This window comes from Symphalangus syndactylus, chromosome 14, assembly GCF_028878055.3.
Source record: "Symphalangus syndactylus isolate Jambi chromosome 14, NHGRI_mSymSyn1-v2.1_pri, whole genome shotgun sequence".
Classification (NCBI taxonomy): domain Eukaryota; kingdom Metazoa; phylum Chordata; class Mammalia; order Primates; family Hylobatidae; genus Symphalangus; species Symphalangus syndactylus.
The window spans coordinates 107,935,953-107,951,310 of record NC_072436.2 but is presented as its reverse complement, the minus strand read 5'-3'; the positions used below and the strand labels follow the sequence as shown (position 1 = coordinate 107,951,310).

General features: G+C 47.3%; 1 protein-coding gene across 21 annotated transcripts in view; it reads left to right on the top strand.

Moving 5' to 3' along the window:
- CLEC16A (C-type lectin domain containing 16A) overlaps positions 1-15,358 on the top strand; it is a 240,763-nt gene that overhangs the window by 46,263 nt on the left and 179,142 nt on the right. For 11 of the 21 annotated variants that reach the window (XR_010115778.1, XM_055242568.2, XM_063618182.1 and 8 more), the window contains exon 10: positions 12,489-12,672. Coding sequence is in view for 20 of the 21 variants with exons in the window: in XM_055242568.2 (XP_055098543.1) it covers positions 12,489-12,672 (184 nt within the window). In the remaining variant the exon portion in view is untranslated. Of the gene's footprint in view, positions 1-12,488; positions 12,721-15,358 lie in introns of all 21 variants that reach the window. The other 10 variants (XM_055242566.2, XM_055242565.2, XM_063618180.1 and 7 more) reach the window with 1 other exon arrangement.

The window sequence follows — 15,358 nt, the reverse complement described above, 5'->3', positions numbered from 1 at the left end:
GGTAACAATGGAGTGGGCGCAGTGGGCAGGGATGGGAGCAGGAGGCAGATGGGGAAGAAGCCTTGTGACTCAGACCCTAGCTGGCTTTTCTATATCTGTCCTGCAGTGTGACACAGAATGGGCTTGGGGCAGCCACAAGGCTGGAGGCAGCTCCATGTAGAATGGGGACCTTTTCTGGTTGCGTCGGGCCATTGGTGACTTCTGGGTTTCAATTAAAATCAGAAAATTGAGGGTGAGGACAGACACATGAGGTATGCACCACTTCTGGCCTCTGTCCCCTGTGGCATTGTTAGTTTTCATGAGTGGGCTAGCCTCTGTGGATATTTGTGATTTTTAACCTGATTTTGAGTTACCTGAAGCCAGGTCAGTACTATTTATTCAGATATTCAACAGATAATTATTGAGTATCTGCCGTGTGCCAGGCACTGTTCTAGGCCCTGGAGATATATACCCAGTGAACAAAACAAAAACCTTGACCTCCAGGAACTTGAGTCTCATGCAGAGAGACAGAGGAACAATAAAGCGAATAGTAACATCGGGGCATGTTAGATGTGAGAAGCCCTGGGAAAACAGTAGTGAAGCAGAGGATGGACATGGGCAATGCTCGGAGGCTGGAGTGTTACAGTTCTCAGTAGGGTGGCTGGGGTTGGCCTTGTTGGGAAGGTGAAGTGGAAGCACAGACTCAGAGGAAGCAAGATAGTGAGTCATGTTGGTATCTGGAGGAAGAGCATTTTGGTCATAAAGAACAGCATGAACGTGGGAGGCGGAGCTTGCAGTGAGCCGAGATGGCGCCGCTGCACTCCAGCCTGGGCGACAGAGCAAGACTCCATCTCAAAAAAAAAAAAAAAAGAACAGCCAGTGCAAAGGCCTTGCTGTGGGATGGTGCCTAGTGTGTTGGAGGAACAGCAAAGGGCAGTGTGGCAAGGGGATGGGAAGTAGGAGATGAAGTTGGGAGAGAACTAGTATCCGAGGCACATGGCGCCTGTGTGCCATTGGAGGACTCAGGAGTTGCTGTGGAAGGAGACTGGAACCTCTTCGTCTTTGTGTCCCCATGTTTAGCATGGTTCCTGCAGTCAACGTTGATTGTGTTGTTGTGACAAGTCTCAGTACGGGAATCAAACACGTATCTCTAATGAGCGGTGGACATCCAGTCTCGGGCAGTGCCAGAGTCCTTGCAACTGGTTTTGCTGCAGGATGCTTTGCCTGATGGGAGCCTGGGGGCTGCACGTGAGCAAGAAGGGGGCATTTTGCTCACTTCTCAGAGACCCCTGCCCTTTCTGGGCATTCCAGCAGAGTTCACAACAGTGGAGTGGTGGTGAGTCATTCGTTTCATGCCTGAGGGCAGTGCAGCTCTCATCCCTGGAGGTGATTAACGAGTGGGAGTTTCCCTAGAGAGTTCTGAGGCCAATTGAGTAGCAGATCCTGGCTGGCCTGAAATTGATTGTCTGCTGACCACTTGCTGGGTTGCTTATAACCTGGCCCCAGGACAGCTTCCTGGTAGCCTCCAGATATGCACAGGGACAGATTTGTCAGTTTCGTGGGCAAAGAGAACAAAAAATACAATTCATTACTGTTAACCACCGTCACCCTTCTGTGCAATAGAACACCGGATCTCACTCCTCCTGTCTAATTGGAACTTTGTACCTGTTGACCAACCTCTCCCCATCTTCCCCATCCACATCCCTGCATCCCTTCCCTGCCCGGTCTCCTGTAACCACTGTTCTCTCTACTTCTATGAGATCAACTTTGTTTAGATTCCGCAAGTGAGTGAGATCATGCTAGAAGAGAGGTTTTTGAATGTTCTCACCACAAAGAAATGATAAATACATGGGGCGATGGATATGCTAAATACCCTGATGTGATCATTACATGACGTACACATGTATTAAAACATCAAATCGTACCCCATAACCATGTACAATTATAATGCATCCATTAAAAAATAAAAATAAAAAAGAGAAAAAGATAACATTATACAGCTTTATTCACTGAAATAATATTGTGCTGGGTGACACTTGAGTTCTGGGTGGGTCATTTTCTGACCTGAGCAGAATGTGCTCCATCTGTGAAGCAGAGGCTGGCTGCCATACTTACCCTTGTGGACTCCCTGCTGCGAGTAATTGTTGAGCCCCTACAAGTTGCAGGCAGGTGCTGTGAATGAACAAGACATCTGTCCCTTCCCTGATGATCAGTTTGTGGGGGATAGACAGTAAGCCAGCTCATCCTCACAAATTTAAGATTTGGATATGGGAGGGAAATAGAAGCAACTTTGGGAGGTGTGATGAGGGAAGCCCTCCTAAGGAGGGAGCCTAATATTGAGAACTGAGGTCAGGGAGCTAGGCCTGCTGAGAGTTGAGGGGTGGGGTCAGGGGGCATGGCCAAAACATGAAAAACGGTGAGTCAGAGACCTCTGTGGGAAGGAGTTGGGAGTATATGGGATCAGGAGAGAGGCCAGTATTCAAGAAATATCCTGGGTTGGCGCAAGAGAGGGACGGTTTTCGTTTTATGGAAGATGAACCTGGCCGGGCTTGGTGGTTCATGCCTGTAATCCCAGCACTTTGGGAGACTGGGATGGGCAGATCACTTGAGGCCAGCCTAGACAACATGGTAAAACCCTGTCTCTTCAAAAAATACAAAAATTAACTGGGTGTGGTGATGTGTACCTGTGGTCCCAGCTACTCAGGAGGCTGAGGTGGGACGATCTCTTGAGCTTGGGAGGCGGAGATTGCAGTGAGCCGTGATCGCACCACTGCACTCCAGCCTGGGCAACAGTGTGAGACTCTGTCTAAAAAAGAAAGAAAAGAAGGCAAGCTTACTTGTTTGTCTCATTGAACATCTCATTTCACGCTCATAATGAAAGAGAGCGAGGTGGTGTTATTGTCACATGCTCCCCATGAGGAAGCCAAGGTTCCCAGAGGTTAAGTGATTGTTCCATTGGGATTGCAGGTGACTAGCCCCAAATCTCATGCTGTTTCTGTTCCATGTCTTTTTATCACCACTTGCAATTATGTTTTCCAGTTTGGCATGAGATGTCGGGGCAGTGTAGCATTTTGAGCTGTTTCAAGTAACAGAGAATAACCAATATTTTGCAGTTCATCTTTTTCAAAATATAGTAAAATACTCATTCCAAAGAAATACCCTTTGGTATTGTCATTGTTTAGTAAGGGAGTGTGAGATGCCTCATTTTGTGTGATTGAAGAGGCCTGTTCAATGCTCGTGAGGCTCTTGCAGTTAATTCATCCCACAAGCATTCCCTCTTGATTGAATGCCAGAGACAGTGCCAGACATGCTGCTTGGCATTGAGAGGGACAGAGAAGATGACCTGGGATGGAGAAGGCAAGGGAGAGGAGGCTGGCCCCCTGCAGTCTTAGTGACACGCCAGAGGTCACTTTCCAAGAAGGAATTGCAGCACCGTCTTGATGTTACCTGCTCCCCATCTCAGCGTCAAGTGCTAAGCACGCAGCTGCAAGAGGCCTGTGAGTGCTATGAGTCTGTTCCAATTTCTGAGAGATGGACATTTCCTTGCTTTATGCCTCTGCAGCTGCAACACCCTTGATAACTGGTAATTTCATGGAGAACAATGCCGTGTTCTCCTTGTTAATGGAAGTGGCCTGCTACCTTTGCATGTTCCCCACTCCATAGCTTTCATTTTCTCCTTTACATTTGGCAGTGCTGTCAAATCGCCTCACTGATGTTGCAGCTGTGCATTCTTCATGCGTGTTTGGGCTTTGGTTCCACAGCTCCACGTGGCTCCTGGATTGGCGAGTAAGGCATATGTCTGTACATCACCCTGGGGTACATCATCCATCTGGTGCTTGCTTGCCAGTCACCTCCTTCCAGATGAGAACAGGTTCAGTCTGCTGCACTCATCACCCAGCTTCCTTTTTCAGCCAGTGGCCAAGCCATGTGCTACAGTGCTGTTGGTTACAGTGGGTGTTACCTCCTGTGACTTTTTGTCTCTGTGTATGTCAGATAAAAATGTGAAAAGATGTGTATGTCTGTGGTCCCAGCTACGTGGGAGGCTGAGGCTGGAGAATCGCTTGAACCCGGGAGACGGAGGTTGCAGTGAGCTGAGATCGCACCACTGCCGTCCAGCCTGGGTGACAAAGTAAGACCCTGTCTCAAAAAAAAAAAAAAAAAAAGTGAAAACAGTCACATTATAGACAACCATCTAATTGTCAGGTCAGAGGGCCACCTGTTGAGTGATGTTTAAACTGTCACTGTGTTTTTGTTGCAAAGAGCTACCTGTTTTTCTGATTAGAGTGACGTCGGCATGGCCTAGTCTTTACATCAGTGCTTCCGGGAGGCTGGCCCAGCGTTGGGAGGTGCAGCAAATGCATATGGAAGGGAATGGTGTTTGAGCCATGTGGCAGGAAGGTTATGCACCTGGGCACTGGAGCTAGATTCTTCCTGGGTTCAAATCCTGCCTCTGCCTCTCACTAGTGGGTGACCTTGAGCAAGGTCCTCACCTGTGTATTTCCTTGCCCCATTTGGTTATTTGTACGATAAAGCAAGACAATGTATATAAAGTGTTCAGAGCCATGCTGGGCGCATTTTAAGTGTTCACTGAGTATTCAGGATGGCTGTTATTACCTGGAAAGAGTAACAAGAGTGTGCCATCTCTTGGCACCTCTCAGCAGCACTATTGGGGAGATGTTAATATGATGCCCATTGATGGCTGTGGCAACTGAGACCTGTAGAGGAGAAGGTAGGAAGCAGTGGAGCCAGGATTGAAACCACGGTGGATGGGACCCTGGGCCTCTGAATCCCACCCTGGCTTTGTACCTTGCTCTATACCTTGCCAGTCCTGGCCCCTGAGGTCGGAGATGGGGAAGGTTAGCCAGGGGCCCAGGAGCATGTTGGGGAGGCTGAGACTAGCTCACTAACAAACCAGAAGGCCAGCGAGCAGTAAGTTGCTAGGAGCTTGGGAGTCAAGTTTAAAGCACAGAACATGACTGTTCCTTAAAAGCCCCTCCCCTGCCCTCTCTTCCATCCTCGTGATCTATTTGCCAGGGGGTTGAAGGGCAATGAAAATCTCTCTGGTGCCCCCTTGCGCCAGGCATTTTGCCTGTTGGATCCCACACTACCCCCATGGTGGCGTGTGATATGGAACTACTCTTGTCTCTGTTTTACAGATGAGGAACTGAGGCTCCTGTGGTCAGGGTCGCTTGGCTAGTAGAAAGTCTCAGACTTGGGGCCAGGTCTGCCTGGGCATGTTTTTTGTTAGTCAACATGGCCTGCCTCCTTTCTTAAGGGGAAAACCTTTCTCCTGCTTCTCAAATCGCTTAGCAGAGACGTTTGAGGAAGCATCCTCAGAGGGTGAGTAGGGTCGGCCTGGGAGAGTCTGGAAGGGTCTTCTTAGCTTGCGTATCACAACAGCTTTGATAGATTCAGACAAAATGATTCAGACAGAATCCCAGGCCCCGGGATCTCTCCTTCCCTGCCCTAATGCCTCTGGCCACCAGTCTCTCTTTCTTTCCTTCGTGCTCAACCAAGATTCTTCCCTGGGCAGGCTGCCTGGTGCCCTTACATCCCCTTTCCTGATCACTCGCCAACCACTGCTTTCTCCCCTCCCTGCTGCACCACTGAATAGATGCTGAGAAACCCACTCAACACATTGCATCTGTAGGGCATTGAGTCAAGGCATCCGATATCTCTTCTGAGGCTGTGAGCGTGAAGAACCCCTTTGTGAGCAGCACGGGCTAGCGCCTGAGTGAGAGGCTACTGGCTGGCCCGGGACCACTGCCCTGACTTGCTGCAAAGTCCAGTGGCTGTGCATCTGCCCCTACCTGGGGAGCTGGCCAAGCACCTTGGGTCCAAGGGTAGCACCACTGTCACCAAGCACCAGCCCCAGGTGACCTAGGCCTTAGCAGAAATAAAAGGCGAGTGGCTTCTTCTGGGCACACCTAGCGAGCTGGCTCCTTCTGGGCTCTGAGCTGGCTTTCCTACTATTCTCACCTTCCTGAGCATGCTGCTGAAGTCCTGTTGACATCCAAGACTTGTATCAGTCATTTCCTCCTCTATCAAGCCCTCCTAAGCTCCCCATATGCCTCCCAGCCTTGGCACATTTTCCCTCCCTTCCTCTGCAGCCCCATCACTCTTGTGTGAACCTCTTCTCTTCCAGCATCTGCACAGGCCATGTGGCAATAAATGCAGGATTCACCTGTCTAGGGTGGACTGTGGGCTCTGAGAGGGGTGGACTGTGGGCTCTGAGAGGTGTGGCCTGTGGCTTCCTGCTCTTACCTGAGTCCCCCTCATTTCATCAGTGGTCAGTGAATCCAACTCTCCTGCCTGTTCGCTTTGTCCTACCTTGTATTTAGGGCATTACAGCAGTCCGACTTCATTGAAAATCCTCTTGGTAAACTTTTTGGTGTTTTTTGTTTGTTTGTTTTTGAGACAGGGTCTTGCTGTGTCACCCAGGCTGGAGTGCAGTGGCACGACCACAGCTCACTGCAGCCTCAACCTCCTGGGCTCAAGTGATCTTCCTGCCTCAGCCTCCCAAGTAGCTGGGACTACAGGCATGCACCACCATATCCAGCTAAATTTTGTATTTTTTGTAGAGACAAGGTCTCACCGTGCTTCCTGGGCTCATCTTGAACTTCTGGGCTCAAGTGATCCTCCTGCCTTAGCCTCCCCAGATCTTGGGATTACAGACATGAACCACTGTGCCCAGCCTGGGAAACTTTTTAAATTGAGGAATCACATAAATACAATAAAGTACATAAAAGTTTAGTAATCTTAGATATACTGCTTGATGATTTTGTACACATGATTATATTCATGTATAATTCGAGTCAAGATGGAAAACATTTCTGGTATTCCCATAAAGCCCCGCCTCAGTTTGTAACCCATACCTCCACCCCACCCAAGAGAATCACCATCCTAACTTCTAAACTTGCCTTTTCAATGTTTTTTTTAAATTGTGATAAACATAAAATTCACTCTCAACTATTCTTAAGTGTTCAGTTCAGTGGCATTAATGCATTTTGTAAAGATGTTCTTTACATTTAAATAGTGCTGGTAATATTTTCTTGTGCTAGTAATAAAATTTTCTAGTGCTGGTAATATTTAAATAGTGCTGGTAATAGAACAACTGAATGATGTAGAAGCAGGTAGAGCAGAAAGTGAGAGTTCCTCCAACCTCAGTATCTTCCTCAGAGGGAACCACTGTTCTCAGTTTGTATATGCTTCCAGACCTTTCTCTGTGTATTTTCATGTAAGTATCAACCCAGGAATACATGATATACACATATGTTTCAGTCCTATAGTTTTGGTTTTATTTTAACCATAAACTGAATCATTAATTGTTGATTGATTGCAACTTGCTTTTTCATGTGCAGCCTGTGTCCAGGTCTTTGTAAGCTGCTGTACACACACCTGGTGGAACATGTTCTGTTCGACATCTGACTTCTCAGCCATGTGTCTCCTCTCCTTCACTCAGGCACCCAGTCTTTGGTTGTTTCCATCCTCCCTCCCATCCCGTTGCTGCCCTTTGCAGAGTTTCTGCATGCAGATTCCTCCATTCCCTGAAAGACTGACCCCTGGGGATTTACCCTTCCCAAAGTATTTGACTTTTGAAAAAGCAAGGACCAAAGCCTTAGGTGAAGGGGTTGAAGGCTGATGGAAGACAGCATTAACCAGCAGGCAGGTGCAGATGCTTAGGGAGTAGTTAGGCCCCGGGGCACCTGTAAAATGTCATTGCTGACTGTCAGCTGGCCCTGACCCCAGAAGCCAGCCCGAATATCCAGCTGCAGAGCTCAAGGCTCCCTTGTGTTTCACTGCAGTCAGCAAAGAGGCTCCTTCCCTTCATGCTCCTCCTGCAGCCCAGCCTCAGGCACCTGGGAGATGAGCGCGTGGTGAAACCTAAACCAGTGGCATTTGGGACATATAGACCTTCTTTGCAGAATACTTTTCCCTGGGGCATATGTTGTGTACTTTCTTTATGAGAAAATCAACCCAAACGCCTTGTGATTTCTTACTCTGAAGTGGGCTTTTCCACTTCTGGTTAGTTTGGGTGAGCTTGCTCTTTCATTGTGCTACGTTTAGCTCCTGAGAATGTTTGGCTTTTTTTTCCCCTTCTTTCCCTCCCTTCTCCTTTTTTCGTCATTCTTTCTTGCCCTTTGGGTACAGCCTGGTACAAACATTCATTCCTACAGCCATGAGGTCACTCAGCAGCAGCCTGTCCACCCCTGCTCTGGTCCAGGCACCGTGGGGTAGAGCTGAGAGCACAGTGGCAAGAGGAGGGACAGGGACCCTTCTCCTAGGGGCTTCAGACTGGAGCATCCTTGGAGGCTGGCAGCCAGAAGGAGGGTGACAGGAGCAGCAGAAATGGTCACAAATCTGTGCCCACACTTCCCAGCCAAATTCTACCAGCCTCTGTGTGCTAACTGTGATGTTTTGGTGTTAGCTTTAAGAAAAAACAAACAAACAAAAAACAGGTTTTTAAAATGTAGAATAAAAGGTAGCAAAAATAGTCCTTAGTCCCAATGTCCAAATGACCCCTGCTGAATTTTTATTATATATATTTATATTTATATGTTTAGAGACAGGGTCTCACTGTGCGGCCCCAGCTGGTCTTGAACTACTGGGCTGAAACAGTCCTCCCATCTCAGCCTCCCAAAGTGCTGGGATTATAGACATGAGCTCCACACCCAGCTGAATGTTTAAAATAAAGTTAATATATGTTCATGATTAGAAATCTCAAACCAAAGGTATAAAATAAAAAAAGTGGATGTGTACGCAGTGCCACTGCTTTTTTTTATTCCCCCAGTTGCCAGTACGTTCTTAGGCATCTTTCCAGGAAAAGTCTTGTTTACACCATCACGTATAGCCTTTGAAAAGCTTTACCTGAAAGGGACCCTACTGCGTACTCTGTTCCTGCTTTTTCATCCTGGTGCTGAGTCTGCATCAGTTTATCTAGGAATAAAAAGGCCCCAGTCTTCTTAGATTCCCACCCTTTGGACAAACAGATCATAATTACCAACAACTCCCCTATCGATGGACATTTAGGTTATTTCCAGTTGTTTACTGGAAGGTCGTGTTATAAAGGTTTGAAATTTCCCCAGTAAGCATGCCCTCCCACACCAGACACCTGATCACTGAGAAAAGCAGATCCCTTTGGAAAGTTTTAAAATTCATTCTTGCAGCTGATTTTTTTTTCTTTTTTTAGATGTAGGCAGGAAAAGAAGGTAACGTTTTGTGTTGGATGTTCACCGTTTCTGTACTCTCTGAAGGAACTTTATTATTTATTTATTTATTTTGAGACGGAGTCTCACTCTGTTGCGCCCAGGCTGGAGTGCAGTGGTTTGATCTTGGTTTACTTCAGCCTCCGCCTCCCAGGTTCAATCGATTCTCTTGCCTCAGCCTCCCGAGTAGCTGGGACTACAAGCGCCCGCCACCACACCTGGCTAATTTTTTGTATTTTTAGTAGAAACGGGGTTTCACTGTATTGGCCAGGCTGGTCTTGAATTCCTGACCTCAGGTGATCCACCTGCCCGGGCCTCCCAAAGTACTGGGATTACAGGCATGAGCCACCATGCCTGGCCTCTGAATGAACTTTATATCCATGGGTTCCTTTGGTTCTAGGGGGCCAGAATTACTCTCCCCATGTTTTAGAACAGGAACCTGAGGCCTAGGACAGGCCAGCTGGGTTGGAGTTCAGACCACTCTGGCCAGCCCCAGGCGCTGAGCACTTTGTTTCACTTCGTCAGTTCTGCCAGTTTGTTCTGTACATCTGAGTCCACACAGAGCTTAGGGAGGGGTTCTATGTCTGTCTGTGTGAATTTCTGCTCTTAATTTCAAACTAGGGGACGTTTTGCCCTGCGCTTGGTCTCTATTTTCTGTTTCTGAAAGCTTTGATTGCCGTGTGGCCGGCTCTGAAATTCACTAGGAGTTGGCAGTGATGGGAGGAAGCTAACTTCCTGGGTTTGGATGCTTCAGGAGAAGATGAGAGGGTGACTAGGCTGCATTCGATCACCCAGCATCCTAAGCGCGCTCTGATGGATGCTGTCTGTGAAGCAGTGCATTCTCAGAACACTCCCATCTGGGGGCCCTCGGTTATTGGCGTCTGTAATACGCTATCTGGGTTTCCTGGACAGTAGAATCATGCAGCAGTTTATCTGTCATTTTTTTGTGGTTGAATAATCCACAGTGGGCAAATAAAAATTAATGTTTGTATTTGGATGCTAATTCACCTTTCGATTAGGTTTTGTTTTGAGCGTTATTGAAATTAATCTGTGTTCCTTGAGCACATTTCCATTTATTGGCAAGGTACGGTGTCCCCCAGCATATAACTGGTGGTCGTTTGGGGTAAATTCAGATGGATAATCTATATCAAGATAATGGAAAAGTTTATTTTAAAACTTCTTTTAAATGACAAAATGATGTCTGAACATTATTCAGACCCTGGTAAGAGAAAAACACTTCAATCAAAATCCTGCCCAAAACAAATCAATTTTCTTCTGTCTTTTGCTCCTTTCTAGTCTGCTTGCATGTCTATACTTTTTCTTTTCTTTTCTTTTTTGAGACAAGATCTCACTCTGTCGCCCGGGCTAGAGTGCAGTGGTGCCATCTTGGCTCACCGCAACCTCTGCCTCCTGGGCTTGAGTGATCCTCCTACCTCAGCCTCTCGAGTAGCTGGGACTACATGGGATTGCCACCATGCCCAGCTAATTTTTCTATTTTTTGTAGAGATGGGGTTTTGCCATGTTGCCCAGGCTGGTCTTGAAATCCTTGGCTCAAGTGATCCTCCCAGCTTGGTCTCCCAAATTGCTGGGATTACAGGTGTGAGCCACGTGCCTGGCCTTCCCCTTTAAAGAGCATTAAATGTAGAATTAAGTTTTAGCTCCTGGTGAAACACTGTTCTTTTAGGAGGAGTGTGAGCTTTGGAATTGGCAAGCCCTAGTAAGCCCCAATTCAAATTCTGACTCCAACTCAGTAGCTGTGTGACATTGGGCGAGTTATTTAACCTTTCTGCTCCTCTATTTTCTCAACGATAAAAATGGGACTGATAATTCCTATGTATTATGGTTGTTATAAAGACTGAGATATAGCAGTATGAAGCATGAGCCACAGTTGGCACTGGCCTCATTCTGTCGCCCAGGCTGGAGTGTAGTGGCATGATCTCGCTCACTGAAGCCTTGACCTCCCGGCCTCAAGCAGTCCCTCCCACCTCAGCCCTGAAAAGTGCTGGGATTAGAGAGGTGAGCCACCATACCCGGCCGTCTCTGACTTTTTAAAAGAAGAACTTCGTCCTTTGGGGCGAGCTGATCTTTGACTTATTGCTGATACTTACTAGGCTCCCTTTCTAATGAGAGCCAGAATTTAACAACACCCACTACACCTGGCTTTTTCTTTCTGGTTATTTATCTTTAAGATAATAGCAAGGCACGCTAGTGTTCTATTGCCTGTAGTGATAGTTTTGTTTAAAATGAACTTATTTGGGTTAAAATTAATAATAATATCAGTGGGCTGTAGCTAAGACACAGCTTGTGTGGCTGGTACGTGGTTTTGAATCCCAGTTCTGCTACCTCCTAGCTGTGTGACCTCGGGCAGATCCTTTTCTGTCTCTGTGCTTCAGTTTCTTCACCTGTAAAATGAGGATGATGCAGTAATATCTCATGGAGTTGCTGTAAAGTTCAAGTGAGATCATATAGTCAGAGCCTGAGAACAGCATCTGGCACATAAGAAAGTACCACAGCAGTGTTCATCAGAAGTTTTCCTTACACAAACAGCTAACATTTGGGGAGTGTAGAGCTGCTGCTGGTAAAGTGCACGATATCTGACTTAGGGCAGTAGACAGTAAATGGTAGCTGGCACTGTTGTTTTCATTGTTTGATGATGATGTTAATAATGGGCATAATAATAGATCTGGAGGTGGCATTTGTTTTGGAGACTAATTTCTCTTTATTAAAATATGTTTTTATTGTCTGTATTCATGGGGTAAAAGGACAGTGTTGCCACATTGACGTATTGCACTGTGATGAAGTCAGGACCTTCACTGCATGCATCACTGGAGTAATGCGCACTGGACCCACCAAACACCCTCCCATCATCCACCCCCTCCAACTCCACCACCTCTCCGAGTCTCATTGTCCATCATCCCACACTCTGCTGCCATGTGCACATGTAATTTAGCTCCTGCTTATGAGAATATGCAGTAGGTGTCTGAGTTATTTCACTTAAGATAATCGTCCCCATGTTGCTGCGAAAGACATGATTTCCTTCTTTTTTAGGGCTGAATACTATGCCATCGTGTGTATACATGTCATTTTCTTTATCTAGTCCTCTGTTAGTGGACACTTAGGCTGATTCCATGTCTTTGCTATTGTGACTGGTCCCGCAGTAAGCATGCGAGTGCAGCTATCTTATGATATAATGGTTTCTTTTGGAGATGAGTTTCTTAGCACAGAAACTTTTGGGCAACCTGATAGCATCCAGCAGGATTCCAGGTTTCGAATTCACCTGTTGCCTTCGTTGGACTTTCCTAGGCCAAGCCCAGCATTCGGTGCTTCATTAAACCCACCGAGACACTCGAGCGGTCCCTTGAGATGAACAAGCACAAGGGCAAGAGGCGGGTGCAAAAGAGACCCAACTACAAAAACGTTGGGGAAGAAGAAGATGAGGAGAAAGGGCCCACCGAGGATGCCCAAGAAGACGCCGAGAAGGCTAAAGGTACAGAGGGTGGTTCAAAAGGCATCAAGACGAGTGGGGAGAGTGAAGGTGAGTGTCCCCATGAACGCCACCCTGCGCCTGCGCCGCCAGCCAGCTCGCCAGCGAGGCTGCCACCTGTGCCCTCTCCAACCTGACTTCTGCTCCCCACAGTGTCCAGCCAGTGATTCGGTTCCTTCCTCACACTGGCGTACCTCATTCTATACAGCCCTGCCACTCGGAGGCTGCTGTAGGTGTATGTCATATGCAGATCCAGGGCAAGTCCCGCCCTCATGGGATGGGTGACCTGGGGCCAGGTTTCCTCATCTGTTAAAGGAGGGCAACAAATAGTACCTACTTTGTAGTGTTTATTCAAGAATTAAATGAGTGAATATGTGCAATGTGCTCCAAACAGTGCCTGGCCCATTCTAAATGCTGCAAGGGTTCCATGCTGCAGAAGTGTTCGTCATTATTATGACTGTGGGAGCAGCATGGAATTATAATTATCTTTATCCTTATTAGTGATATAATTAGTCCCAATAACCTGGGGTTAATGATTTGCATTCTGTGCACTGCGGGAAGAAAGAGGATTTGTATTTAATGAAATGATATGCTTGTAGGCCGAGTGCAGTGGCTCACACCTTAATCCCAGCACTTTGGGAAGCCAAGGTGGGAGGATCGCTTGAGCCCAGGAGCGTGAGACCAGCCTCGCCAACATGACGAGACCCTGTCTCTACAAAAAAAAAAAAAAGTAGTATTTTTAAAATACTGAAAAATCAAATATAACTCCCTCAATTCTTACGTTAAGGTTTTTCAAGTCCTGTCTGTTTAGAATGAGGTGCAGTCGTGTGTAGTACGTATGTGCTCCGTAAGCAAAATCATTCATTCCTCCTTTTGCCCTTGTTGGGAATTCTGGTCGATTTTTCACCTCCCTCTCGTTGAGATGCTAAAACCTTCTTGAATTGGAGATCATTTACTGTGGGATTAAGCAGACTGGAACTGCCCTATTGCTTGTGTCATAGGCCAGGCTCACAGCCACACAGCTGGGGTCTCTGCCTGTGGTCCTGGGCACTGGGGCTGGGGGCAGCAGGAAGTGATGGGGAGCTTGATACTTGGTAGAAGTGGAGCTGGGGCTCTTCTCAGGAAGGTCTGGCCACACCTTCTGGAATGAACTTGGCATCTCCTCAGCAGTCTGGCTGCAGTCTCTGTGGGTGTGGGGAACACTTCCTGTGAGCCCTCCTCCTGGGCCTTGGGCTCACAGTGGCTGCTCTGAAGCCAGCTCTCCACAGCCCTGTCAGCAGGGACTGCGTGAGCTTCCCAGTCCAGGGCATCTGAAGCTGTAACACAGAGCCACTCGTTCAGTGACTGGGAGCTCATTTGCTTTTGGGAGTTGCCTGAGATTCTGCAGTCAAAGAACGCCCCCACCACCACCTTGCTTGCTCCATCATGACTTTCTTGGCAGTTGTCAGTGAATACCATGATCACATTTCAACAAGTGTAACCAAAATGTCTCTCTGGTGCCACCCAGACCTCTTTTTAAGGTTGAGATCTCCAGCCTCCTCTTATTTCTGTTTAAAGTGTGCAGTAGACATTTTGGTTTAGGAATTCATTTTTGGCCTGGGAAGCCTTTACCAATAAATATCACTGTGGTGGGTAGGGGAGGGCCAAACACAAGCTAAGCCATGCTGATTTGCTTATTGGGGCCATTCTGATTATTTTGTTGTTAATGCAGAAGAAAAATGTCTGCCTAATCCCTAGGTTTAGTTGTTCTGTTGCCACACTAGGGGAGAAATGGACATCTTCACCTCATTTTGTGCATTGCGTTCTCATCGATTTTGTTTTGGAGAGATGCTACCTCTTTCATTCCAGTCCTTTTAAGGATGCTCTCTAACCAGGCCTCAGCTGTGACTAACAGTGGTGTGGATCAGACAGGCTTGGCCCTAAAATCACAATCAAATTAGTCAGCCAGCCAGCTCAGTCCTGGCACACAGGGGCTTCAGGCCAGTTCTGCAGGCTGCTGCTTCAACTTGAACTGCTTGAATTAGAGTAGGGGCTCCTGGAAGCTGTGCCCGGCTACCCTGGGCAGGGTACAAGGGAACGAATTTCCGCCGCCTCCAAAAGCCTGTTTTCCAGGTGGTTACTCAGCCGGATTGTGCTACACAGGACCCAGGAATCTCCCCAGAGGCTTTGCTTGAACAGTTGGTGCTTCAGGGCTCAGTCACACATGGCTCTCAGTGACCGCCTGTGCAATTTTGGTGCCCTCCTAATTTCTTGAGCACATTAGTCATTTCAAAATATGATGGATGTGTCATTTTGTCACTCAGCTCACCATAAATAAATACAACTTTCATAGACCGGTCCTGCCAGGCAACAGCACTTGTATTCTGGAGCTTTCTGAATTACATATTTGCTCTCTTGATTATTTGTAAATGTGAAGGTGCAATTGGTGGGTGTTCTCTCCTTAGACTGTATCTGTGTTTGGATGAAACTGCACGGCTGTTAATTCCTGTGACTCGGAAGGGTGTCAGGCACATTTCCTCATTCACATTGCATACCAGAGAACAGTGTAGATGCTGGGCGGTGCCTAGATGATGCGAGATCTGACTCGCGGTCATGTCTCAGCATCTAGGTTTATTGTGTGTCTTGGATGGCCTCTTGAAGCTCTGGACCTCATTGTCCCTGTCTGGAAATTTCTGAATATAGAAAATAT